This window comes from Pholcus phalangioides, unplaced genomic scaffold (genome assembly GCF_987345545.1).
Source record: "Pholcus phalangioides strain wild (caught in Gottingen) unplaced genomic scaffold, Ppha-v1.0 ptg000012l_1, whole genome shotgun sequence".
NCBI lineage: Eukaryota > Metazoa > Arthropoda > Arachnida > Araneae > Pholcidae > Pholcus > Pholcus phalangioides.
In genome coordinates this window covers 3,543,800-3,571,783 of record NW_028301605.1, presented here as the reverse complement: position 1 = coordinate 3,571,783, position 27,984 = coordinate 3,543,800, and the positions used below count along the sequence as shown (strand labels likewise).

The 27,984-nt window shown below is 39.6% G+C and overlaps 1 protein-coding gene across 1 annotated transcript in view; it reads left to right on the top strand.

The window, feature by feature from the left end:
• LOC149079161 (cardioacceleratory peptide receptor-like) overlaps positions 1–4,108 on the top strand; it is a 148,877-nt gene extending 144,769 nt beyond the window's left edge. The window contains exon 2 of the mRNA XM_089240061.1: positions 978–4,108. Coding sequence (XP_089096187.1) covers positions 1,164–2,366 — 1,203 coding nt within the window. The 5' untranslated portion in view covers positions 978–1,163 and the 3' untranslated portion in view covers positions 2,367–4,108. The remainder of the gene's footprint in view (positions 1–977) is intronic.
• The last annotated feature ends 23,876 nt before the right edge of the window (positions 4,109–27,984 follow it).

Genomic DNA, 27,984 nt, shown 5'->3' with positions numbered 1-27,984 from the left:
GCTTATACACGAGTATATACGGTATATAAATATTCATCCTTGTATATTCATATTTGTCCAACTATGCGGGGTTTTTTTTTTCGTAAATTACATTCTAATTTACAGTGATTTCCAATGGCACTTCATTTTACGGGATTGGCGTGATTTTTCAGTGACAAATTGTACATTTTCTCACCTTTGATAATATTCTTTTGGTAATAATTGACTATGGCTTACTTTACCGTATAGCAGTGTGGCTCAAGTCATAAATGAAATATAAAAGAAATCTGAAACTCTATTTTCAGAAAATTGAGTGAACAAGACTGCTTAAGACATTATGGGGACAATGACTCGAGCTAGACATTTTAAGCCAAGATCTTGATTTCTTTCTCTCGCAGCTTGGTAATCTTAGCAAAAAAGTGAATTGCTTGCTTGTATACCTAGTGTTGTGGTGTAATAATTTCTCGATTCGTGCTGCCATCTACATTCTCGATATGAAACGAGTAGTTGAAAATTAATGAATATGTAGTTTTATTCTTTTGTCAATATATTTGATTTCCACAATCAACGTCTATAATTTTCTGTTATATTTGGATTTTGCCAAGCTCTGATCCGAGACCTTTTTGCTTCCCTCACTCGTCAAAAAAGATTAAACATAATTATCATTAGAATTCGATACGTCTAACGATACGTCTACCTCTCCTGACTCGCGGAGCCCTTTTGAGTAAAGCAGTTCTACGGCGGAGACCCGTAGGCCAATTTTTCAATTATTAAACAAAGTTACTGGTTTATATTTTTACTATACATAAAAATATTTATAATTATTTTTTTCTAATTTTTCAGTTTTTATTATTTTCCTCGAGTGGCTGCGGAGTCCCTGGAGAGTGCACGAGGGCTCCGCGGAGCACAGGTTGAGAACCGCTGGTTTAGACGATTTGCTTGCAGCTTTTTTTTATGGATTCGGTCATTTAAAAAGGTCTTTTCTTTTCTATTTTCAGATCCTTCTATCAATCTCCATGCACTCGATGCTTTGAGTATGCGGCGAACATCTTCAAGTAAATATTCTCTTATGGATGGGATATTAATTGAACAGATCCAAGTGGTTTCGAGCTTGATGGAATCCGGGACATCCTTAAGAAGAAAGTTTCTCATATGATTTTCAACCCATCTCCGAACTCGACGTGATGTTTGACAACGGAACCAATTTCGACGCTGCCAATGACAGCATCGAGGATTTCATCGATTACAGGAACTATTCTTCGGCAAACGAGACTGATCTGTTCGGACCTCAGTACCACAAGACGTCGAGGATAGTTATCCTCGCCATAATGATAACCGCCTCTCTGATAGGCAACTCGATCGTGTGTTGGAAGCTGATGCCTCTGAGGAATCGAAGATACCCCAAGTCCAAAATACTGTTTCTGAACTTGGCCGTCGCCGATCTTTCGGTAACGATGATAGCCATGACGTCTCAGTTGGTCTGGGAGGTCATGGGCAAGCTTTGGATCGCGGGAGACGCGTTCTGCAGGATATTCAAGTTCATGCAGACGTTCTCGCTGGTGTCGTCGACGTACATGCTCGTGAGCATTGCCGCAGATAGGCACAGCGCGATCGTTAGGCCCATGTCCAGGTGGCCGATGCCGAAAACGCTGGCCGTGGGAGCTTGGCTGGCTTCTCTGATACCATCCGTTCCCTGCATGGGGATGTTCCGTGTCGTTCAGGTTTCTGAAGACAAAGCTTACTGCACTTCGGTGTTTTACATAGGTGGATATCCTCTCTACTACCGGCAGATGTATATGGCGTCGGTGTTCCTCGCCGTGTTCATACTCCCCTTCATGCTGCTCATCGGCTTATACTCCGGAATACTTGTCAAGATATGGGCCCAGTCTTCGGCGTTCTCCTCCCGCGAACAGTCAAGCTCCGCGTTGCCGAGAGCCAAGATTAAGACTTTGAAGATGACCGTCGTCATCTTCCTGACTTTCATGGTCACCAACGTTCCCTACGTTGTTCAGGAAATGATTCTAGCTTTCGCTCCTTCGTCGAATATTCTAGATCCGAACACCGTGGCGCTGTTTGGCGTGATTTCCGCGAGCAACAGCGTCTTCAACCCTTACATATATCTGACGTTCCAGGCTAAAGGAACGTTGAGAGAACTCGTAACGAGACCCTTCACCAGCTGCTGCACGCGGAGGTCCCTGTATTCGTCCGACACCAACGTATCTTTCGACGCCCAGAGGCAGAACTCCCTTACTTCGGGGTGCTCGAAGACTTCCACGAGAATCATCTCGAACGGGTGCACGTTCTGTACAGTCAACCTCCAACATCAGAAGCAAATGGACAACCGTATAAGGATGAACACCTTCGCGAGAAAAGAGTGTTTCTTATGAGTTTGTTGTGGCATCTGTATTGGACTTAGTGGCCACGTCCGAATTACAAACTTCTTGTCCTTTACCGGTCTGAAAAAAAGTTTCGAACATTTTCATTTCTTATCAAGGGAATGAATATACGTTTAAAGAATCAAGCTCAAGAGTGTATTTGAATTCCAGTCTGATGAATTTCAGACCCGAAAATTGTTTTTGATCCAGTCAGACCCAAAGAATGTCTTCTCTTCCGATCTGATGAGTGTCACCTTCATTCGAAAATTGTCTTAGAATCTTGTCTGATCTGTGTCACACCCAAAAAAGTTTTCCAAAGAGGAATGTCATGATTCAATACTAACGAATATACCTTCTAAATGAAGGAAAATGCTTATCTCTATTGGAAGTTCCCAAGTGATCGGCCATCCTCCCGATGGATCGCCGAACTACCCATAATGGAATAGTGTCAATAGTCCCGTTTCAAAGCTTCGTGTAAGGCAAAGATTTTACGTTGACGTTTGTCATTATCTTGAAGACAAACAACTCTACTTCTCCGGGGGGAGGAGGGTTGACGTTAACTAACTAACTTACCGTACGGCAATCTGGAACGTCAGCCAATAGCCGAGTGATGGTGTTCACTGTCTGAGGTCATGCTTTACGTGCCGTAACTGCAACACGGCGTATTGGGATCCATTTAACAGGTGATGTGAATATCGACGATAATCTGGAGCTGTTTTAAATTTTTATATGGAACAAAGAAGAAAAGTAGAACACCTGTGGTGGTAAAAAATTGTATTGCATTGTGCCACATTCTGTTGTGAAGTTCTTAGGAGCGGGTGCTGGTTTCGCGGTAAGAGGTGGACCAATTTGAATAATTGTAAGACAGTGATTCTTGCTCATTGTTCATTGGAGCGAGTTACCATAGTACTGTATATGAACCCTTCCACTCAACTCAGCAGTAAACTGCTATCGAGCTGTAGAGACTGAAATTCCGTTTGTTATTACCAGATCTTTTAGGTCATGAATGGCAAATGACCTTAACGTAATAAATGGGATGCCGAACATATCCATTTCACGTTAGAGCTAAATTTTAAGGTGCTAAAACCGGGATTGCTAAAAATTTCGATTACCAATATAATCATATATTACCAAGTTCATACGGATTGAGCGAAACGGTTGTGTCTATAAAAATCTAAAACTTGAGAGCTTTGAAGCATATCGTTGCAAATCACAGCTGTGGCTACATTTTTTTTTTCATATTATATCGAATCATTCGTCAAAACTTTTCATTTATTCAATACGCACGTGTTTCAGGAAACTGTTGCTAACATGAAATTGGTTGCAGACATGAGTGAAAATGTCTTGTGCTTTAAATTTGTGTTAAAAGTCTAGACCGAGATGAGACATATTGCATGGTGACTCTTCTCAAATCTTGAGAAAGCTCAACAACATGTAATTCTTATACAACAAGAGCGTTATCATGTCCACATCACATCATGCAAATAGACGTGTTTCGGAACGGTGTATATCCGGAAACAAAGACTAATGTGTACAGAGCAAACGCGCTTAACATGCGACTTCCATTGAGATGACGTTGACTCTGGTTCCATCCGATCGGTTCCGTATCGATCTGACATCTTCATGTTAACATTAAGTTGTGTCAAAGCATTGTCTCTTCCATTACTGCTCATAATGTGTCTTTTATGCTCAAACGAACAAAAATAACTTGAAATTTCTTGTTTATTTATTTGCGGCTGTGTGTAAACGTGTTATTTTATGCTTGTCATGCATGTTGATGTTTGCAATATTTTATTGATTTTCATGAAAGGAAATAATAAAGTTGAATGGTTCAAATCTTTTTTTTTATATAAATGAACTTGTTTGTCCAATCTCTTTTCGATAATTGGCCGATTTTCATCTTTAAATATGAGTGATTTCCATAAATTAAGAAGGAAAAATCAGTGAGGGGCAATTTTAGCGTTTGAGTCATTTCTTTACACTTTTAACACTAGAAGGACTGGACTATACGTTACACCACCAGCAGTCATAGATGTCGCACCACGGTCATTTTCCGCACACAAGGGCTAACCAGACCGGGACCGATCTTTCTTTCTTTCAACCCGAGCAAAACTCAGGTCTATCACCATCTATGGGTGATTTTCTACCTAGTGAGTTGTAAAGAGTAATGTGTATGTGTGTACCTGTTAGTCTGAGTGCGTACGTAGTGTTGTGTAGACCGAGACCTATAATTTATTGCCGATTCTGAGAGAGAGAATGGCACTCACCGAGATGATGGCGCTAACCCCCTCGGTGTGAGACTCCCTACGGTAGTAATCTTTTTCTCCGGTCATGTGTCAGGAACGTTCCTGACAAGAACGAACCGAGTATCGAACTCGCGACACCTCTAAGCATCCTTTGGTACTTCACTTTAGGTGGGCATCTTTTCGACTTGGGCTATCGCGCCCGCCACCAACAGCCATTTTGACCTCTGCTCACTAAACATGTAAACAAAAGATAGCAACCATTGTCCCGCATGTTTAATATATTTATTTCGAAGAAATATACTTTTTTCCTAAAGATACAGGGTGTCCATGAAATGACTTTCCAACATTTAATATGCTTCCAATAAAAAATATATGTTAAATATCTTTTATGGGCATCTTTTTCCAATCACCGTCTGTTGTGGCATTTGTATTTATTTGTTAATATGAAATTACTGAGAACAACCATTGACAAGATTTACAATGAAAAAAATATTGATTAACATTCCACCAATATCACACTGTACTTTGCTCCATTTCGATCGTGTTCTTTTTATACGTGTATCACAGACTATATAGTTGTTCGTGCACATTTGGTGGATAATATATATAAACAACCTCATGTCGCTATAAATTTGCATAATTGAGGAAACTCCAGAGCACTGCAAAAATCCCATTCTTCAAAAATCAATTTCAAAGAATACACAAATTTAAAAAAAAAATGCAGATTGTTTTTCTTTTTCATCAGTATTATCTGATTCAGAACAATCACTATTTTCTCTTTCAGGTGGTTATAGCAAAAAGTCATAATCTTCATTGTCAGAGTTTGTCTCCTTATCCTCAGATTCATTGTCCGAAATGTTATTTAGTAGCCTACTGATAACTAGGTCTCGGATTTTTATGACGTCAAACCTTTTTTATGACGAATAATATTTTGGTCATTTTCGAGCTGTTGGTCATATTTTAAACATTTTTGAGCGATCGGTCATATTTCAGAAATTTTCGAACAATTGATCATTTTTAGGTTATTTACCAGCAAAAATCTTAAACAATTTTTTACATTGAATTATTGTATTTCATTTTCTTTTTTTTTTTGGAAGAAAACAAACTGCATAACCCAATAGCACCGCCACTTTGTTCTCGTAGGATCCTCTTGCTATATTTCTGAAAGGAAACTCTGAATGGCACACAAAGTACGCGCGAAAGGTCTTGTTCATTCGAAGAGAGAGAGACCCAAAATCTCTGCGTTCAATCAGCACCTCCTAGAGATAGAAGGCCTCCGCAGTCTGCTTGTGACGTCAGTAAGTAGTCTATTTTCCCTCAGAATATTTAGGGAAAAAAATTCCCTGCTCGTGCCAGTATAATCCTTCTGAGGGAAAGAAATGATCGGGTTCCGAATTAGCGATTTCTATGCCCCCACATCCAATCACCCTTCGGGATTTGTGAGCCAATCAGGAAGATTCTACGCCAAGATAATAAGAAATGAGAAATAGGATGCTGTGTTTAAAAATGTGGCAAACTTGCTAGGTAGTCTGAATGGAGTTTATGGCAAACAGTGCAGAGGCCTCGTACAAAGTTCCATTTCAGTCAGTCAGTTAGACACATATTTTAGATGAGTGACCATATTTAACAATATTGGTCCATTATATTAATCAACTTTTTCGGCATTGGGGAATACATGTTGATTTAAGGGAAAATCGGTGATATATATATAAAGAAATTGCAGTTTCCAATAGTTTGATGGCCGTTCCAGAATACAAAACCAAAATTCATTATCTCCACCGTGAAAACAAAAGTTTTCGTGTATCCCGTATATATTTTTGCAGACATTTTGTTTTCTGCCACTTCGTTGAGGCCTTTGTTCTTGCTTGTATTTGGGAAGCATCAGCTTTTCTCCCAACAAGTGCTATCCGACAAGAGCTTCTAGGGAAACAAGCAACAGTATGAAGATTGGAAGTAGTTTCGAAATCAGTGATTAACCTAAAATAATTGATTTCAATGACAAGATGCAACCGAAGAAACTTCCAAGATTGCACAATTAACGTTCGGCGTCTTAAATTGTTTCACGCGGGGGCAGCCTTGAGTTCTTTTTTTTAAAATTTATCTTCATATTTGTTTAAAACCAACGAATAGGTGTATGAAATGAATAAGAAAATATTTTTATAGCATCATTTAATATTACATAGTTGCGAAAAATATTCGATTAAAATTCGAATAATCGGTCGGTTAATCGATCAAAAATTATTGCTTAACCAGTTAAAAATTTTAATCGATTCCCAGCCCTACTTTTCATCATGCCTACGCACAGAGATTTTTGTCAGGAGGTTCAGACTTGGTTTTGCCACCGCTACCCGTTACTGTAAAACTCCAAAGATCTCTATAGCAATGTTTTTTGTGTTATGCGTTGTATTTTATATTTATGTATTTGTAATTATGTATTTTTTTTCTCTTTTAGTTTGCTTCAGTGCTGAAATGCCAAAAAGTCATGGGATACTTCTTGATATCGTGTGGGACCTCCTTTCACCCGGCGAAATCAGCCGAAAGTCTGAGGTATCCCATGACTTTTGGCACTTCAGTGTAAATGCAGGGTATGCAAATTTGGAGAACCAATCGCATCAGTGTTGATACACGGATGGCATCACAATTTTTTGAAGATGAATACTGTAACGAAAATAATGGTTAGCGATGTAGAAATTCACCGTTTACTGCAATTTCATGGGGGAGAAAAATGGTAGATTTTGAACAATATGAAATTTATGTATGTCTTGTATATTTCAACGATAGATGGCAAAGCATCTAACAGTTTTTGGTCTCCAAGAAGTCAAAGTCGTTTTCTGAACGTATTCTCTTCTTTCGACTGATTTTCGCAGTAGTCGAATTTTTGTATTTCAGGTGATTGTTGATGGAAATTTTAAACCACGTTATGATAAGAAATTCTAAAAATATTATCCAGTTCCCCTGTATATTCTTATTCAAGAAGATCTATACCGAAACTATAAAACATTTCAATTATTATGGCCTTAACATTCCTATATTATATGTATACTCACTGTTTAAGTAGAAATTGTTATTTTCTTCGAAAATACTATTCACTTAAGTAAGTTTTGGGAAAAATCCGAATAATTATCGGAAATGATGTTCAACATCCCTGATAATAGAAGCCAGAACGACTCAATGAAGGGAAATAAAAGCGGAGAAATTACGGAAATGGTGTCGACAAGGAAACATCAAAAACATCCGGGTATCAGAAGCCAGAAACTACAATTCTTTTCCAATGACAAAAGAGGAGAAGCCGTACAGTTTTCCCGTCTCATTACTGTCATTATTTTTCTTGTTGAATTTTCATCAATTATTTCCATATGTTTCGTTTCATACGAGGTTAACCAATGTTTCGAGATGTGTATACCATGAATATTGCTCAGTGTCAAGCAGTCGAGATGGCTTTGGCCGGCCCATATATGTCGATCCCTATAGTATCACTAAGATATCGATATCCAGCGCTATGATATAGTGCGACTGTATAATCGAGGTTCTACTACATTAAGGGGGAGAGAGAGAGAGATTTGCATCATTTAAATCAATTAGTTAATTCATATTTAAACTACTCAAACTGTTTGAATATTTGTAGAATAAGCAAAGAATAAATATTACGTGAAGGAAAGGTCACATAGCGAGAGGGGGGGTACATCCCCATTTCCTACAAGCCTTTTGTGCCTCAGCTAAAGGTCAATCCTGCGTACGCTCCTGACTCATCCATTACTGTACATACATTTCTATTTTTAAACACTCAACTCGGCTTGCAGTGATGAGGTAAAAAACCCAAATCTTTAAGAAATCGGCATTATATATAAGATCTATAAAATCCAAATATCAATTAGTTCTATTTCATTTACTGCAGAAACTGAATAGTTGTAGAACAAGCAAAGAATATAAAGAGAGTGCCTTCCATTTGGGATACCAACCATCACAATGACAAGCTGGAACACGGATAGTGAAAACGGTAGAAAAATAGTTGCGTGTACACACCCCCAAAAAATAACATGATTTTCAGACCCTTTTGGTCCACCACAAAACTCCTACCTTATGTAAAGTAACTTTTCTTCAGTACGTTCTAGAATTGAACTGAATTTTTAGAATTGCAGATTCAAGTGTTTTGAAACTGAGCTGCTATTGATTCGTTATTTGCGTGTGTGTGTGCGTGCGTGCGTGCGTGCGTGCGTGCGTGCGTGCGTCACGTATAAGGAGTAGATGTCTAATTTCTGCAATCTCGTTTATTGTTTCTCTAGCTGAATTGCAATTTCGCTGCTCATTAAGTCAGTTGCTGAAACTTTTAACATATTTAACAAAATAATAATAATATACAGAGGTACCATCTTTTTTAAAACAAATATTCAATTCCATCTAATTCCAACCTACCGTCATTGAACAATTTGCTATCATTTTAACGCAGCAGCTACCATCTCAGTGCTGAATTTCTTCTCCCCAAAGTCCTGGAAAAAATTCCGTAACTTTTTACTCTAAAAACTCAACTTCAGGCAGCGTAAAAACTACCGGAAGAGACAAATTGGAACAACTACCAAACTTCAGGAAGTGGAAATTTTAGGGATAAAAAAAAAATTTTTTTACTTCAAATCGTAGTGCTAAAAATATTGTTATACATATAGCTTTGGAGTTTTACAGTGACGGGGTGCGGTGGCAAAACCAAGTTCGCTGCTCCTGACAAAAAATCGAATCTCTGTGTATTTAGGCAAGATGTGAAAATGCATTGCACACGAAGATATCGTGTCCGAATGAACAAGACCTTTCACTCGTACTTGGCGTGTCATTCAGATTTTCCCTTCAGAAACATACCAAGGGGATCCTCCAAATACAAAGAACAAAGAAGTGGCTATTGGAAATGCAGAAATTGTTTTTTTCTTGAAAAGAAGCAAATAAAAGGCAATTCATTGTAGTATATCATTAATAAAAATTCTACTGATTAAAATTTTCGCAGATAAAAAGACCTAAAAATTATCTATTATTCGAAAAATATGGCAGATCACTGAAAAGTGCCTAAAATATGACGAATAGCTTTAAATGTCATTAAAAAAATATGACATGCCATGAAAATCTGAGCCCTAATTACCACAAAGGAAGCGTCATCTAATTTGCAAAATTAGAACATGATCTTATCTAGAGAGAAATAGAAATGTCACTCTCCGCTGTTCATACGAAGTACGAAAGCCTAAATAACCAAGCGAAGATCGAGATGTAGTTCGGGAAAGAAAAGCGAAGAGTGACGAACACAGCGGAGAGTGACATCGTTTCCCTCTATGTCGCCCCATCTGGGGCTAACGTCGTAAGAGCTATTAGCTGAGCTAGGAGACTGTCCATGCGCAGTCCCGTTAAGCATTCATACATATGCTCTAAGGAAGGAAAATGTCTGTCCTCTGTAGTTCAATGGTTAGAACACTAGCCCGGGCCGTGAGAGATTGGTGGTTTGATTCCCCCACAGAGGAATGTGAATTTTCTTTCCGAACTACATCTCTATCTCCGCTTGGTTATCCAGGCTTTCGTACTTCGTATTCTGTTATCTGCATAAATAGAACTTCATGTTATTTTGACACACAAAGCAGAACATCTTATTAGCACAAAGGGTGGTTCCTTTTTTATTTGCACAAAGGGAACTCCATCTGATTAGCATAGAGAAAACTATAATTTATTTGCACCAAGGGTCCGTAAGCATCTTATTACACAAAGGGAGCTTCATCTTATTGACATAAAGGAACCATCTTATTGCCATAAAGGGAACATCTTATTGTCAAAGAGAATATGTTATTGACATATAAAGGGAATATGTGTTATTGACATATAAAGGGAATATGTGTTATTGACATATAAAGGGAATATGTGTTATTGACATAAAGGTAACATCTTATTAACATATAAAGGGAATATGTGTTATTGACATAAAGTGAACATCTTATTGACATAAATTGGACATCTTATTGACATAAATTGGACATCTTATTGACATAAAGGGAACATCTTTAGGCATAAATGAGAAATTAATCTTATCGGCTTAAAGTAGAAATTCTCATCTTAATGGCATAAAGTAGAAATTCATCTTATTGGCAAAAAAGCAACTTCATTTTTTTGGCATAAAAGGTCCGGTACGTAAACTACATCCTATTAACACAAAGAGGGTTTCATCTTATTGGCCCGAAGGGAGTTTTATGTTATTGACAGAATGAGAACATCTTATTGGCATAAAGGAAACATCTTATTGAAATAAATGATATTTTATTGGCACAAAAGGAACTTCTTATTTGCATAACTGGAACATCTCAGCAGCATAAAGGGTCCGTAGACTTGATCTTATTAAAATAAGAAACTCATCTCAGTGGTGCAAAGATCTTTACTGTAACTGAATTCCACTGTGATATTTCTCGCATATCCATCTCCTTGGCTATAAGGCAGATATTATTTCTATCAAATAGCTCGTAGCCTCTGTGTATAGCCCGGAAGAAATGGCAGACCCCCCCCCCCCATCTTAAATATACCTTAAAAGTACCATTCACTTTTTTTCAAGAGTAAGTTAAAGTCACCTACAATGTTTTGTCTGGAATAAAATTGGCAGGTTCCAAGTAATCCGTATCCGATACACCGAAAGTCGATTAACGCTTGGGAAACTCGACAGTGGACAGGCAAGAAGTTCCTATCGATCGGCCAAGCTGTCGGAAATTGATCCGAGATAGTGATCACTTGGTGATGGTTTGTAGGAAAATATTTAAACTTACATAATAGAAATTCACAATAATTCAGACTCACTTTATGTGGTCAGTTCACCATAACTGTGATAAAAATCTATTTGGGGGAAAAAAATTGGGAAAGCCGAAGGAATTTTCGAAAACGAGTAAAGTTGCCAGCTACAGCCAAAACAAAAATTGTCAAATTCAAGTTAAGGTTCCAGTTACAGCAGGAAATTGCAGCCAAAATAATTGTCAAAGGAAAGGAAAATAGCCGAGTATTGCTAAAAATTGGAATGTTGGAAAATGATGTCAAAATGTAATTCGTCAAAAAAATGTTTGACAAATATGTGACATTATTAATATTTATATTACTATAGTTTATATTATCATAATACAATTCATAAGTGATGATAGTAACATTAATTATTGATTTAAAAACTCAACTGAACTTCATTGAAAATAAGAAAAAAAACGGGACAGTCTGTATAAAAAGTTCGGATGACCAAAATTACAGGAATATCTAATGAAATACCGGTTATATGGGCCCCCTCTTTATATACAAGTAACTGGTCCATACTGTAGAGGTTGTGCACCCCCCCCCCCTGTACTACAGGCTCCAGAAATATTTGTAATTACAACTTATGCTAATACAGGTCACGAACCGTGGATGACTTGCGTGGTGATGGAAAATAAATGACATCGTAAAATATTACGTATTCCTCGATGGCAACGATATGCGTTCGGTCATATTCGCGTCACGTAAGAAATGGTCATGTTCGAAATCTTTCGCGAGAGAAAGTACGAGTAGATTTTTTTCGCGACATGAATATATTTCTCCTCCCTTTAGATCCAATAGAAGTCGCTATGTGGAGTTCATGATGGCGGAAAATGTTTCGATTCAATGGAAAATGAAAATATATATGTGTGTTTCGTCCTCTCTCTCTCTCTCTCCTTCCTTTTTATTTTCTTCTATATTCTTCCATTCATGCGCAATTTTTGGGAGATATATAGTCAATAAATTTTTCAACATTCTCACAGATATGTAGCATGAATCCCTACGGGAGTTTTCGGTGTGCTTAAAGGAAAAAAAGAAACGTCAAATCATCTTTCTTATGAGATTCGAATCACGATCCTTGTCCCAGAAGTCACATTTCGAAGCTGTTTCTACATGCGATTCCACGAAATGTGGTTCTCAAAGAGTCAGCGCAACTCCCAGAGCGGTCACCAAAATTTGTGTGGAGAGTTCACCAAAACCTTGAGCGGTAGATATACTTGTACATAGTCGTTAATTGCGATCAGACTTCACACTTATATGTCAGCCACATACTCTATACAAGGTGATTACTTAATTTTCCTTGTCGCATTTTACTGGTGTACCGTTGATCCCAGAAGCATACTTCCAGTTAGAAAATCTATCGCAAAGGGACAAGTAGAATTCAGATACGTATTCAGGTACTTGATATATCGCATGATCATATCTCGAGAGCTATCAAGTAGTTTCATTCGAAATTTGAATATAATGTGTCACTTACACGTTGTTGCGTGAAATTCGGTTGAAAACTCCACTTGTAAGCAAAAAACGTGCGATGAAAATCAGAATTTTAACAAGAAGCATTCATATCTTTGTGCGACTACGTGCAATTTTCACGAAAATGCACACAAACATCGGAAATAACAGGTGAAGTATTTAAATGTCGAAGTTAAAATAATTATTTGCAGCAATTTGATGGGAAAACCCCTTTTGCGTATTTTATTTTTCACCGGTCCCCTAAATGTGTACTTACTCGTGACTAAATTGTCACTAGAAACCATGAGTATACGCATAGTGTAACCTATAGATGGCGGCGGTTGGTGTGATAAGCACGTAGTTGCGTTCGTTTTGTTTTTATTAGTGTGTATGTTGTTGTTTTTTTCGTGTTAATGCTGTGTTTCCGTTCATAAAGTCGTGCTTGTCCATCAAGTGATGCTTCGTCAGTTCGTGTCACGATGCAATAGAGTTTTACGTGACCAACATTTCAGAACAATTCATCCAATTTATTTTTCTAAAAATTCAAAAATAAAAATCTCTGAACTGCAAAGTGTCAAATAACTTAAAACTACATAATCTATATCCGGTCAGGAAAAACCTTTTTATATCAGCATTGACAAACCCAGGTGTTTCGTAAAGTTGATTCCTCAATGGAAAACTTATCACTATACCTCTTAGTTCGCACCTGTTAAGAGATAGCTGCGATTTTTCTTCACGAAAACTGTATAAAAATATATATTTGTCGCTTGCACATAATCTGGAATGCACTTATACGTAATGTTGGACAGCTGATATCTTACTTCAGCTATAATACCCGGCGCTGCCCGGGTTTTCTTCAATGAGGCTTTTTGGATCACGTGACATCTTCCTCTTTCTTTGAGGAGCACACAAACCGTGTTCAGGTTAGATTTACTAATATGGAGACTTCCTGTGCGACATGAAAGAAATAAATCTAGATTGAAGAAATGTGGAAATGAATATATATTTTTTTCCTTTTCAAGGGGTGCTAGGTATTTCAATCCCCCCCCCCCCCCACGAACATCAAGTTATCCATCTGCCTGTTTTTGCTTCCAAAATTCTTAGTTGAAGGTGTGGAATTTCTCCAATGTAATTTACAGGCCCATAATTAATTTTAAAGCATCCTAAATTGTATGAATTTATGCAGTTGAATATTAAAAGACATTACGTAGGCATTAATTTTCATGCTTAAGAAGATGCAAATAAAAAGTTGAAATTAATGTTACTGCATGAATATCCAACTCAAAAATAGGTCCGGCTAATTACTTCATATTTTATCGATACAGAGCACTTCACGAAAGCAAATAACAGAATTTTGTACCTGAACCTTTCTTCGATCTCTTCAGTGTCTGAAATGCTCGTAAAGTTTCAGCCGGTGATTCGTTTCACCTGAGGTGAAACAACTTCGCCAATAGTGAAGTTATCCACCAATGGAAAACCCTTATGTAAGTGTCGGTAACAGGAAAATTCAGAAATGAGCTATTAATCGCGCACCTTGCATTTTATACGACTCTGATTTGCATATTGCCAATCATTTCTTTTCGTATAGTGCCCGCTATGTACAAAAATTTGAACTAAATTTCTTCCCTGTTCCAGGAGAGAAAATCCGCTCCAATAACTTTTCCGCAAACCTCATTCAAATATACCAATTCCTTTCAGTTTTTATGAATTTTTTTGAAACTATTCACAAATTTATGAGACACTCTGTACTTACAATGCTGAAGTTTCGGGGATTCATTTCCTCTGAATAAGGAGAATGTTCTGGAAAAGACACGCCTAAATAGACTTTCTCGCCAACGTTAGAAGACGAACTTGAGCGAAATCTCTTCAGAGAATCAAGAGGTTAAATAGGGGAAGGGGGGTAACACTACCAGACAGATGACGCTTTTTGATGGCCTATCTCACCATCAAGATCTTAAATCACCGTTTCGGTATATAGGAACCTATAAGAAATATTGGTACCTGTAAAATCCAAGCTTTTATGGCCATAAGTCTCAAGAATTTCAGCAACATTAACCATTCTCGCAAACCAATCTATACGATATCTGGAGAAAACTACACCACACAAACATACACTCTCGAGGATATTATATTGGAAGTGGTATTTCCCCTCCGTGAATTATTTCGAAGAGAAGCCTCGAAACTATGTATGCAATGTACATATTGAGAGAGACGTGGATTTCGAGATTAATTCTGAATGACGGTTTGTTTTGAGAGGAAATCATAACGCAAGTATCGACGGCTACTATGACTTGCACAGGGTAAGTGCTCGACTGATTCGCCTCAAGACAAAGCGCGGAATATCATTGACTTGTGTATTCGTGTAACTTATACTATCCCCCGTGGGGATTTTCTTTATCTAAAATCCATTGATACTTGGCTCATTCTTCGTTGAAGTTTCTTTTGGTATTGATCATTGAGTTTCCGATTCTCCTCATTGAAAAAGACCCATGATACAAATACAGTCACAGTTATAACGACCTCGGCTGGAACGGCACCTCGGTTATAACGGCGAAATTTCGTGGAATCTTTGCCCGCATTTCTCTCGAGGAATTATGGGCAATCTATTTTCTTTTCCCTTTTATTTCCAACTGGCGATTTCCAGTATTTCTCTCGAAAAAATATGGGCAGTATATATTGATGCTACATCATTTTTGGTGCCAACTGGCGATTTCCAGTATTTCTGTCTATCGCCAGAGTGGCGTGGTGGTATGATGTGCGTCTACCACCGTGAAGGGGTCATTCGGGTATTACGTCAGCATCGATGCGGGAGGGGGGGGGGGGAGATGGGGTTTCCAATTTGCTGACTTTTGATGACAAGGGGGGATGGGGGTTTGGATGATGCTTACGTCATCAACCACCCTTTATGAAGATATGAAATATTCTTAATGGCATCTTATTTGTGAGCCAAAAACGGAAAAAAAAACCTTTCGATAGTTATTGGGCACCTGTACTAACATTCTACCTATTGATACCTAAGTCCCCTACAGAGCCACTTTAATGATCTCTAAATGTTTCATGGATCCTTCAAGTGCTCTGAAAATGTTTCTGGGCCGCTTAAAGGCTATGGAATTGTGCCACACATCACTCAAGTGATCCGTAATTATGCCACGGATCACTTAAGTAATATGGGAATGTTCCGCGGGTAACTTGAGTGATGTAGAACCGCACTGGGGATCGCTTAAGTGCTCTATAACTGTACCACATGTCACACAAGGGATCTCTAAATGTGCCACGGATCGTTTAAGTGTTCTGTAACTGTGTCGCGAGCTACATAGGTAATCTTTGAATATGAAAGTAATCTTTCAGGCCTACTTCAGTAATCTGAAAATGTGCCACGGGCCTCTTAAATGCTCTGGAATTGTGCCACTGGTCATTTAAGCGATTTGTAAAAATGTGTACCGCTAAATTCATTTTTACAAAATTAGGTTTGGGGGGGAGGGGGCAAGCCACATCAGCTAATCTTCAGGGCTAAGTTTGGTCTGCGGGTTAAGGGTTTACCATATATGGCTTAAAGGGTGGGTCGCAATGAATTTCTTAAAGAAAATTTTTGAGTTCTCACCCTTCAAATAGCATTGAAATTAACAGAAATTGATTATAATAACACATGTAAAGGTATTTCTTTCGAATTTTTAATTTTTTTTTCAAATATTTATTGCATTAAAAATATTTTTTCCGTCTGGGGGAGGGAGCACGAGTCCCCTATGCCCCCCCCCCTCCCGCGCACTTATGCGTTAGGAGGTGGGGTCAATGATGACGAGATTTCCTGATGGGGGGGGGGAGGGAGTCAGAGTTTTGCTGACTTTTGCTGACGGGGGGGGGGGGTCAAAAATGGCTAAAATATTTGCTTACGTAATACTTGAACGGCCCCGAAGGTTGCCGTCGCGATTCCCAGGTTCAAACGCCGGGAGAATATACACTGCTCAAAACAATTAGGGGAGCAAGCAAAAAAGTGAAGAAAACCGTGCGAGACAGCCACATATTGGCATACAATGGATAGTACATGCGTATCAATGCGCAATACAGAAAAAAGACGTAAAAAAATTTGGAATTAAGCTTTAATTCTTTGAAAATATGGAAAAAACATGAAAAGATGATTTAGGGTAACAATTTGGTTACATGTAAACGATAAAAAAAAGTACTGTTTAGACATGATGCATGAGTTTTAATAGGGAGTGTGGTCTCCTCCAACAGCTAAGACTGCTGCACACCTGTTTGCCATGGATGCGATGAGGTTATCGATCAGACTTTGGGGAATACTGTTCCACTCCTCAAGAAGTGCAATCTGCAAGTCTCGGACAGTAACAGGCGGCCTTGGTCGCGCAGCAATGCGTCGTCCAAACATGCTCGATTGGATTCAGGTCAGGAGAGCACGCTGCCCATTCCATACGCTGTATTGTTTCAGCTTCAAGCATGTTCTCCACCAGACGAGCTCTATGCGGTCGGGCATTATCATCCTGGAAAACAAAGGAATCTCCAATGGCTCCAGCGTAAGGGATGACATGAGGTCGCAGTATCTCGTCTGCATACCTTCGGGCCGTCAAAGTGCCATTCCGAATGATATGCAGGTCCGTACGTCCGCCTATGCTTATTCTGACCCATACCATCCAACCAGCTCGTCTGTATTGTGACCTTTCACGAACGAATGCGGGGTTATTTCGAGTGCCCCTGTCCCTCCATACCAGAACACGTCGGGTGTCACACTCCAGACTGAATCGGGACTCGTCTGTAAACAGCACTTGGCTCCAATCATGTTGCTTCCAATCTCGATGTGCAGCAGCCCATCTTCTTCGGGCCGCACGGTGGCGTGGGGTCAACGGAATGCAGACCATTGGCCTACGTGCATAGAGCCCTCCCTCATGAAGCCGATTACGTACTGTTTGGCTGGACACCCTTCGTCCTGTTGCCAAGAGCAACCGTCTTTGCAGCTACGTAGCATTCTATGTTCTGTTTCGACGTGCTGTTAACCGTACATACCGGTCATCAGTTGCTATAGTGACGCGTGGCCGACCTTGCCCTGGTCGACGTCTAACATTTCCTGTTTCTTGGAATCGATTCCACAGCCTTGCAACAACACTTCTGGCGACTCCAACAGCGTCTGCGACACTACGTTGTGTTTCCCCGGATTCACGCCATGCCATGGATTCCGGTAAATCACGTTGTTGAGACATCCTCAAGTCACCTTGTCTCAAAAAAAAATACTGCGCAATCGAATTTCACAGTTACGGCAGTAAAACAGATGTTTCTGCAACATCCCGATTTCTGCCCTTATCTCCTTTTTCTGGTTTTTGACGTCATGAACTTTGATTTGCATATGAAGTTTTCTTCTTCCGTTTCCTGCTAGGCTTTAAATTACGGATGATTCATTTTATGTTGCTTATCGGTATACATCTTTGCGTAATTTTGTTAAAACCATGTGCTCCCCTAATTGTTTTGAGCAGTGTAGATAAGATATTTTCCTAACGAGCTTGAGGTGACTTGGGTGGATAAAGATGGTGTGCCTTCATTTCCAACCCAAATCATTAATGGCAGCAAATTGCAATATAGCGATGTGGCCAGAGTTGGTGTTTAGTGAACTAGTATTTCTGTGTAGAAAATATGGACAACCTATTTCTGCCGCTGTATCGTGTTTTCCGGCGTTTAGCTACTTTCTGTATTTCTCTCGAGGAAATATAGGCGGAACAGAACTACTTCGCCCACACACCAACTCCGTCCACATCGCTGTACGCAATTTACTGCCATTTTCGAGTTGGGTTGGAAATGACGACTGTATCTATCGGCGGTCGCCTTAAGCACGTTAGGGAAAATATCTTTATTCTTCGCCGCCGGATTCGAACCTGGAACCTGACGGCGACGTTCGCGACGGTGGTAGACAAGCATGTCGTTACCATGCCACTCGGGCACCGGAAAATGTAGGCATTCTTTTTTTTTTTTTTTTTGGTGAATACAGGCGATTTCTAGTAATTTCTCTCGAGAAAATAGAATCAGCCTACTTTTTTGACGCTTGTTTGTGGCAACTAGCTCTTTCTTATACTTCTCTCGAGGAAACATGGCCAGTCCTTGTTCTTTTGCGCGACAATTGTCAATGTCCCGTATTTGGGATCCTAATTTCCCTTATTTTTCTGGAGGAAATATGTACGGCCTATGTCATTTTTGGCGACAACTGCCGATTTCGTGTCCTTCCCTCCCCACACCGTCCGATTGCCAGTCACATCGTGGATACTCCGGACGATGACCGTTACATTACAGCGTAAGATCTAATAACGACCGGTATCAACAAGGATTGGGGAATAAAGAGTAACCTGAAAAATCCTCATTTCATCTCTCTGCTATTTCAATCCCATAAATCCTTTAGAATCGATAACCTCTAAAAGGAATCCATTTTCCAGAAAAACGTATACGGTTCCTTTCGGTAGAAGTGTTTTCCTGAAAACCAGGAAAAATCCGAAATATAATGGATGCGTTATACTGATAGAAACAGTAAAAACATCCCTAACAAAATCCTCTTCCCTCGAAACCGGATTTATTTCCTCTATAAAAAATCCTACCGGTAATAAAAATTATAAAATTCCGCGGGAATTTTACCCATAATGCACCGATTACCCATAATACACCGATCCCATTGAATATTTTTAATAAATCGCATTTAATTCAATTACGTTGTGTCAATATAGAGAGAAAAAATATTATCCTGCAAGGGTGCTCGGGGGCCTTAAACAGAGAGTGCGGGCCACACATGTTTGTGGCAACTAGCTCTTTCTTATACTTCTCTCGAGGAAACATGGCCAGCCCTTGTTCTTTTGCGCGACAATTGTCAATGTCCCGTATTTGGGATCCTAATTTCCCTTATTTTTCTGGAGGAAATATGTACGGCCTACGTCATTTTTGGCAACAACTGCCGATTTCATGTCCTTCCCTCCCCACACCATATTTGGAATCCCGATTTCCCGTATTTTTCCTCGAGGAAATATAGTCACACTATTCGTGCATCACGTGAATTTGATTTCCCGACAGCAGCAGCAGCTGGGAATTATTCATATGAATTCTAATCCGAGTTATCACGAAACATGGCGAAATCTCTGACTATTTTTCTTTTTGTATCGCTAAATGGTCATTTTTGTTTTTTCGTTATTCGAGGAAATATAAAGAGATTCCATTTTCTTCTTCACACACGAAACGAAAAGAATCAATAAAATATTCTGACTTCAAAGAGAATCCGAGGGGGGAAAATATCGAAGATAACAAGGGGGAAAAAGGAATACGGCCTACATTCTTTTACGCTTCGTAGAATTATTCCGTATCTATTTGGGGAATAATATATATATATCGAATTCCAAAAATATAAATTCCCGTTCCCACGGCTGACGTATTATCTGAATTTTTTTTCCCCCCCTTTAGCTATGAATATAGTGTTATTCTAATCTATGACGTAAACATTCAAGGAAAATGCCAGTCTGATAAATACACTATGGACCATCCAAATCAGAAACTTTTTCGCGCCGCGTTATAAATTTAGAGTTTCCTTAACAACTAGAGGGACTATTCTGAGTAATTTATTGCGTGTTTGGAAGCATGTCGATTCCTGTTCAACACTGGAGTTTTATTGCCAAAGATATTTCAGTTATTTAAGAGTGATTTTGGGGGAGCTGATTCGAAAGACAAAATGAGATTTCAGTAGTAATATAGCAAAACCCTTCTTAACGGACAACCCCCCCCCCCAGATGTGGTCATTCTTCTTTTACGGCCGAATAAAAATATCCCGGCAAAAAGCCTATTTAAATAATGTATTTTGAACCCCCCCCCCCGTTTAACGGTCACCCTCAGATACGATCACGGACACCATTTTCATCATTCGTTTCATTGGACTAAAACCTCTATAGCAGCGGTTCCCAACCGGGGGTACGCGAAAAGAAAATGTTAATGGCGGCCATCCGTCTAAAAAAAGAACAAAATAATTGAAAAACATTAAAATGAATTTTTAAAAGTAGGTAGAGGTTTTTACTAGTATTGTCAGTTGTAATATATTGGCCTTCCCTATCAATAAAATCTTCTATAACAGAGGGGTTGCGTCAGCTGTAAGGTTCGGCTTTCCCTCCTCCCGCACAACCTATGATCGGGATTCGTGAAATCCTTCCTCTCGGCTCACTTTACTTCTTTGTTTTAGATTTGATTGTTGACACATGTCGGGCTGTGCATAAAAGCGAAGAATTAATTCGCGTTGTGTTTAACTTTTGTTGTGGGCGTTTGTAGCCGCTGTGGTGGTCGAGTGGTTATAGTGACGGACTCGCATCGCGAGGATCCGGGTTCGAACCCCACCGGCGCCACAGTGGTGATCGGTTGAAGTTGGTTTTCTGTGGTTCCCAACTTCAAGGCGCGAATGCGAGCCGATCTCCCCGTTAAAAAGTCTCGCCACAGAGAGCAACAGGCCTACAACGTTATAAATATTCAATCATTACACTTCACTCACAATTTGAAGTATACATGGCAGCACTGAAATATCATACACAACACTAGCTACACACTCAGACTGTTAGGTATACACACTCACTTTGTTCCAGACTCTGCCGCGAAGCTGGGCTGGAAGAGATCTTGGCAACGGGATAAGTCCGGTGGTAGAGACCCTGGCGTTCATTCATTCATGTGGGCGTTTGTATTGAGGCGTGTGCGTGTTATTCCCGCAATTTTCTACGTCAACTTTTTTACCATTTCTACCAAGCACCCACTACTCACGCGATTTGCGCTATGGATCTGTGGCTAAAAACTATATCTTTGCGGAAGCGGACTGAAACACCAAAATGAAATAACCTGTAAACTTATTTAAACGTGAAAACATATTTTGAATCTTCCAAAAGTGATTCTGCCAAAGCCACCGAAACCTCCTACTATATTAGCTATCCCATTACGAGACGAGGAAAAAATCACACTATTGGTGAAAAGATGCTGTCGGATGCATGTTTGAAGAGGGAAGTGCTCTTATAATGAGTTCAATATCTCTGTGAAATAATGCAATGTCTCGAAGAATACAGGACATGTCAGGCGATGTTGAGAGCACGATAAGTCATGTCAAAGGTGAATTTTTTTATATCCAAGTCGACGAAAGTACCGACGTTTTGCGCAATATTTTGTGGTACTTGTAATTGCTAAGTACTTGAAAGAGAACTGGAAGTAAAGTTTTTTATTTGTCACCCATTGAATGGGTCGTACGACTGTTAAAGACTTTTTTGAAGCAATTGATCATTATCTCGTTGGAAAAGAATTCAATGGTCAAATGCATTGGGCTCACAAGAGATGGAGGAAAATCCACGGAAGGTTGCTGCTACTCAGGCCGTCGTGCACGCGTGGCAGAAGTCGCTCCCAAAATGAAATGGACTCACTGCTATATTCACAGATAGAGGCCCTGCATCGAAATTTGCCTCCAAATTTGCGAAACGTTCTTGATGAAGCGATCAAGGTTTTCAACTTTGTCAAGGTGAATCCTATCAACTACAAGTTGTTTAAATTGTTGTGGGCAGTGCCGTCTTAACGCATGGGCCTACCCGGACACGGCCCCGGGGAGGGGGGGGGGACTCAAGTGAAGAGAGGGGGCTTCACAAAAATGAGATCCGGTTGAAATTTTCTAGGATGTACCTGGTAGAGCCTCAGAAAAACCACTTGGCCCAGGGGGCCCATGATGCTCTTAAGACGGCCCTGGTTGTGGGAAGATATGGATATCCTTCACAATGCTTTGCTTTTATAGCGATTAAGGGTCAAGTCCTGACGTTGCTGTTCGAACTTCGGAACGAGGTAGCCCTTTTTTTAGGAAGTGTTTGAAAACACTTCACGATTTCTTGTCACAAGCCGAGCTAAATTTAACAGTTGGCCACTTGGAAGGATTAAAATCCTCGTTTGAAAAATATTTTTCAGAGCCGGAAATGGGTGATCGGTGGACATCTAATCCTTTCAAAGAAGACTATTTTCAACCGGCTTGATTGTCGATTCCAGAAAAAGATAAATCGCTGGAGCTCTCATCAGATACCCTTCTGAACATCCTCTTCAATGACGGGATGGCGAACCTGGTCAGTTTTTGGGCTTGCCGAGGTGACGAATACGTTGAACTATCTAGAAAAGCCATAATGTATTTGTTGCCGTTTGTTGGCACGGGGCTTGTTGAACGGGCGTTTTCTTCGTATACTTACATAAAAAATAAATATAGAAGCAAATTGAACGCAGCTTTAGATTTGAGTTTGTATTTATCGTCTTTTGAGCTTAATTTTTCAAAACTTTGTAATTCAATGCAATCCCAAATGTCACATTAATTTTTTCCCAATCTTTGTGTTAATTTGTTTGCTTACTTCAAAAATAAAAATGATAAATAATCAAAAAAATAGACCATTTAATTTAATTCAATATGTACCTTTTTTGAAGTTTTCCGAAAACTGTAATGGGTGAAACGGATTAGGGGGGGGGGGGAGTCTGGAGGATTCGGGGTTAGGGGGTACGCGGACTGAAAAAGGTTGGGAACAACTGCCCTATACGGATACACATAGTTTTAATTTTGGCTTAAATTATGTTCACTAGATGGCAGCACAAGTTCTGATATTTGATCCACTTCTTGGCTACTTTTCAATGAAATTTCGGCTTGAAGTTTGTGAACGTTTGGCAATTCTAATGTCAGTTTGCCGACTCTTCTTATCAGTAAGTAAATGTGAGTGACTCTATGGATGAGTGAAGGACCACATGCGTGACCAAGTGAATTAGTTATCACATGAGTTAGCGAGTGTGAGTGACTGTATGGGTAAATGAGTGACTGTATAAGTGGTTGTATATGAGTACCCAAGTGCGTGACGTTATTAGTGATCAAGTTAGCGACTGTTATTAGTGATCTAATAACGACCGGTATCAACAAGGATTGGGGAATAAAGAGTAACCTGAAAAATCCTCATTTCATCTCTCTTCTATTTCAATCCCATAAATCCTTTAGAATCGATAACCTCTAAAAGGAATCCATTTTCCAGAAAAACGTATACGGTTCCTTTCGGTAGAAGTGTTTTCCTGAAAACCAGGAAAAATCCGAAATATAATGGATGCGTTATACTGATAGAAACAGTAAAAACATCCCTAACAAAATCCTCTTCCCTCGAAACCGGATTTATTTCCTCTATAATAAATCCTTACCTGTAATAAAAATGATAAAATTCCGTGGGAATTTTACCCATAATGCACCGATTACCCATAATACACCGATCCCATTGAATATCTATCTATCTATATATATAAAATAGATTTTCTGTGTGTGTGTCTGTGTGTGTGTGTGTGTATGTTCTCTATACAAATCTACAATTTTAGATCGATCGTCGCCAAATTTTGCATGTATACCAAATGGAACCCGACTTGAACGATAGGCTACTTTAAAATTTCCTCAGAGCAGGGCAAATGCCCCAAAGGGACAAAAAACCGTAGGGCAACAATGGTTTTTGGGCCTCAACAATCACTTTCCGAACGTTTACTTTGGTTACCGTGGTTCCCTAACAGGGCGTTTCAGACGTGTATATGCCTTTACAATGGTTTGTCACTTCTCTAATCCTGTTACCATATGTATAATAGTTTATGCCTTTATAATGGTTTGTGCCACTTTTTCAATCCTCCCAGTAAGGCGACTTTTTGAATAGATGATATAATCATTACCAGCATCACTTTGAGGGTCAAACAAAGGATGATCCTCATAGAAATCACTGTTAAAATTTGCCGATTTTGCTGTAGAAATGTGGTAATTTGGTGGGGGTTTTTCGTCACACATCAATAATTTTAAAAATTTTATTGAATTATAGATTTTTGAAACATTAAGTTCGCTTAGAGAGATATAACGAAGCCCAGGAGATTAAATATGAAGTAATTAGCAGGACCTACTTTTGAGTTGGACATTCATGCAATAACATTGATTTCAACTTTTTATCTATATCTTCTCAATCATGAAAATTAATGTCTCCGTAATGTCTTTTGATATTCAACTGCATAAATTCATATAGTTTAGGTTGCTTTAAAATTAATTATGGGCTCATAAAGTACATTGAAGAAATTCCACAGCTTTAATTAAGCATTTTTTGAAGCAGAAACAGGCAGAGATTGATAACTTGCAGTTCAGGGGGCGGGGGGGGGGGTCGAAATACCTAGCACCCTTTTAAATAAAGAAAAAATATATATTTATTTTTACGTTTCTTTAAATCTATAGATTTGCTTCTTTCATGAGTCGCGCAGGAAGTCGCCATATTGGTGAACTTAGGTCTAACCTGGTTAGACAGGATTTGCATGTCCCTCAAAGAAAGAGGGAGATATCGCATGATCCAAAAAGCCTCATTGAAGAAAACCCGGGCAGCGCCGGGTATTATAGCTAGTTTTTAATAAATCGCATTTTATTCAATTACGTGGAGTCAATATAGGGAGAAAAAATATTATCCAGCAAGGGTTCTCGGGGGGGGGGGGGGCCTTAAACAGAGAGTGCGGGCCACATATCATTAGGTTAGAAAACGTGCCGCAGGCCACTTGATTAAGTGATCTAGAACCACTCCCCGGGTGTCGTAAGTGATTTTAAAATGTGACTTATACGCTTTGGAACTGCGTCGTAGATCAGTCAAATTATCTGTAAATATGCCGCGGATCACTCAAGTGATCTTAAACTGTGCCGTAAATCACTCGAGTGATTTTAAACTTAATGTGGGTCACTCAAATTATCTGTAAATATGATGCCGGTCGACTTGTGCCGTGAGTCCTTCAATCGATCTGTGAATACGCCGCGGGTCACTCAAGTGATCTGGAACTGTGTTGCAGGCCATTCAATTGATCTTCTAAATGCACCGCGGGTCACTGAAGTGATCTGAAATGGTGTTGTAGATCGATCAAATGATCTGTTAACATGCCACGGGTCACTCAAGTGATCTGGAACGGTGTTGCAGGTCATTCAATTGATCTGCAAATGCGCCGCGGCTAGCTTAAGTGCTCTGTAGCTGTGCCACAGTGATCTGTAAACGTGCTCTGGGTCACTTCAGTGATCTGAAAATGTACCGCAAACCACTTCGGTGAGCTGGAAATTTGCTGCGGGCCACTTACGAGCTCTGGAACTGTGAAGTAGTTCACTCAGTTTATATGTAAATACACCGCGGGTCACTCAATTGATCTCGAACTGTGTCGTAGATCACTCAAATTATCTGTAAATATGATGCCGGTTGCTCAAGTGATCGGGACTTGTGCCGTGGGTCCTTCAACCGATCTGTGAATACGCCGCGGGTCACTCAAGTGATCTGGAACTGTGTTGCAGGTCATTCAATTGATCTTTTAAATGCACCGCGGGTCGCTTAAGTGCTCTGAAACTGTGTTGTAGATCGCTCAAATGATCTGTAAACATGCCACGGGTCACTCAAGTGATCTGGAACGGTGTTGCAGGTCATTCAATTGATCTGCAAATGCGCCGCGGCTAGCGTAAGTGCTCTGTAGCTGTGCCACAGTGATCTGTAAACATGCCCTGGGTCACTTTAGTGATCTGAAAATGTGCCGCAGACGACTTCGGTCATATGCAAATGTGCTGCGGGCCACTTATGCGCTCTGGAACTGTGAAGTAGTTCACTCAATCGCACCACGGTCATTTTATGCACACGAGGCTTAATTTTTTGGACCGGGACCTACAATTAATTGCAGATTCCGAACGGCAGGCTAGTTTTTTTATACTCGTCGATACGTTGGTGCGCTAACCCCTCGATGCGGGACTCCCTGCGGTAGCAATTTTTTTTTGTGGTCACGTCGCCGTTTCTGTTGTACCCTGTTTCAGGAAAGTTTTCGGACAAGGACGAACCGGAAATCGAACTCGCGATACCTCTAACCATCCTTTTGTACTTTAGGCGAGTATCTTATCGATCTGGGCTACCGCGCCCACCGCGCATCACTCAAGCGATCCGTAATTATGCCGCGGGTAACTTTAGTGACGTAGAACCACACTGGGGACAGCTTAAGTGCGGTAAAACTGCACCACATGTCACCACAAGGGATCTCTAAATCTGCCACGGATCGCTTAAAAGTTCTGGAACTCTGTCGCGGGTTACTTAAGTCACCTGCGAATGTTCCACGGGCCGCTTAAATTCTCTGGAATTGTGCTACGGATCGTTTAAGCGATTGTAAATGTGCAGCTCAGTTCGTTTTTAATAAAATTAGGTTCAAGGGGTTAGACCGCAACAGATAACCTTCAGGGCCACATTCGGTCCGCGGGCCAAGGGTTTACCATATATATCTTAAAACAGCGGTTCTCAACCTTTTTTGACTCACGGAGCCCTTTTTAGCAAAAAATTCTATGGCGGAGCCCCGTAGGCCTTTCAAAAAGAAATTTTGAAAGCCTCCAGAGACGGCATTGAAATTAACAGAAATTGATTACAATAACATATAAAGGTAATTTTTTTTTCGAAATTCTAATTTTCTTTTGTATTTTTTGCATTAAAAGGAATTCGTTGAGGGGGGGCACACCCCCCCCCCCATGTCCCACCTCCCGCGTACGTCTCATATCCCACCAATATGCGTTATGAGAGGTAGGGGGCAAAGCTGACGAAATTTCGCTGTCAAGGGGTGGGAAGGGTCAAAAAATTTCCAAAAATTCGCTGGCGTAACACTTGAACGGCACCCTGTTAATTTCCTCTCGAATGTCCGTAAATGTTTCAAATTGAAATTCTTTCGAATTTTGAATAGCAATGCAAATTTGATTCCCGATATTCCGGCAAAAATTTTCTTTGATTGAGATCTAGTTTAAGCGAAATAATTGAATTATTTGGAAAGTTTTCGAAGGTTTTCCTTATATTCCTTCTAAAATTTCAAGTACGGAAAACTCGTTGATATTATTTTTGTTTCTCCATCGTTGATTACGAGTTTTCACGGCGTCTTCAAATGTAATTAGAAAATTATTAGTTACTTTTACTTTCACATACGAAAATGTATATTTTAAGACATTGCATTTAATTGAATCTTGTTCGCTTAGAAGAAATTGTTTTGTTTTTCTAAATATTTGAGACTAGTTTCTTTTTATCAAATTATCAGTGATTCCAACTTCCAACCCGGCAACTTCCTTGGAGGCTTCAAAAACCAGTTACAATGCATGC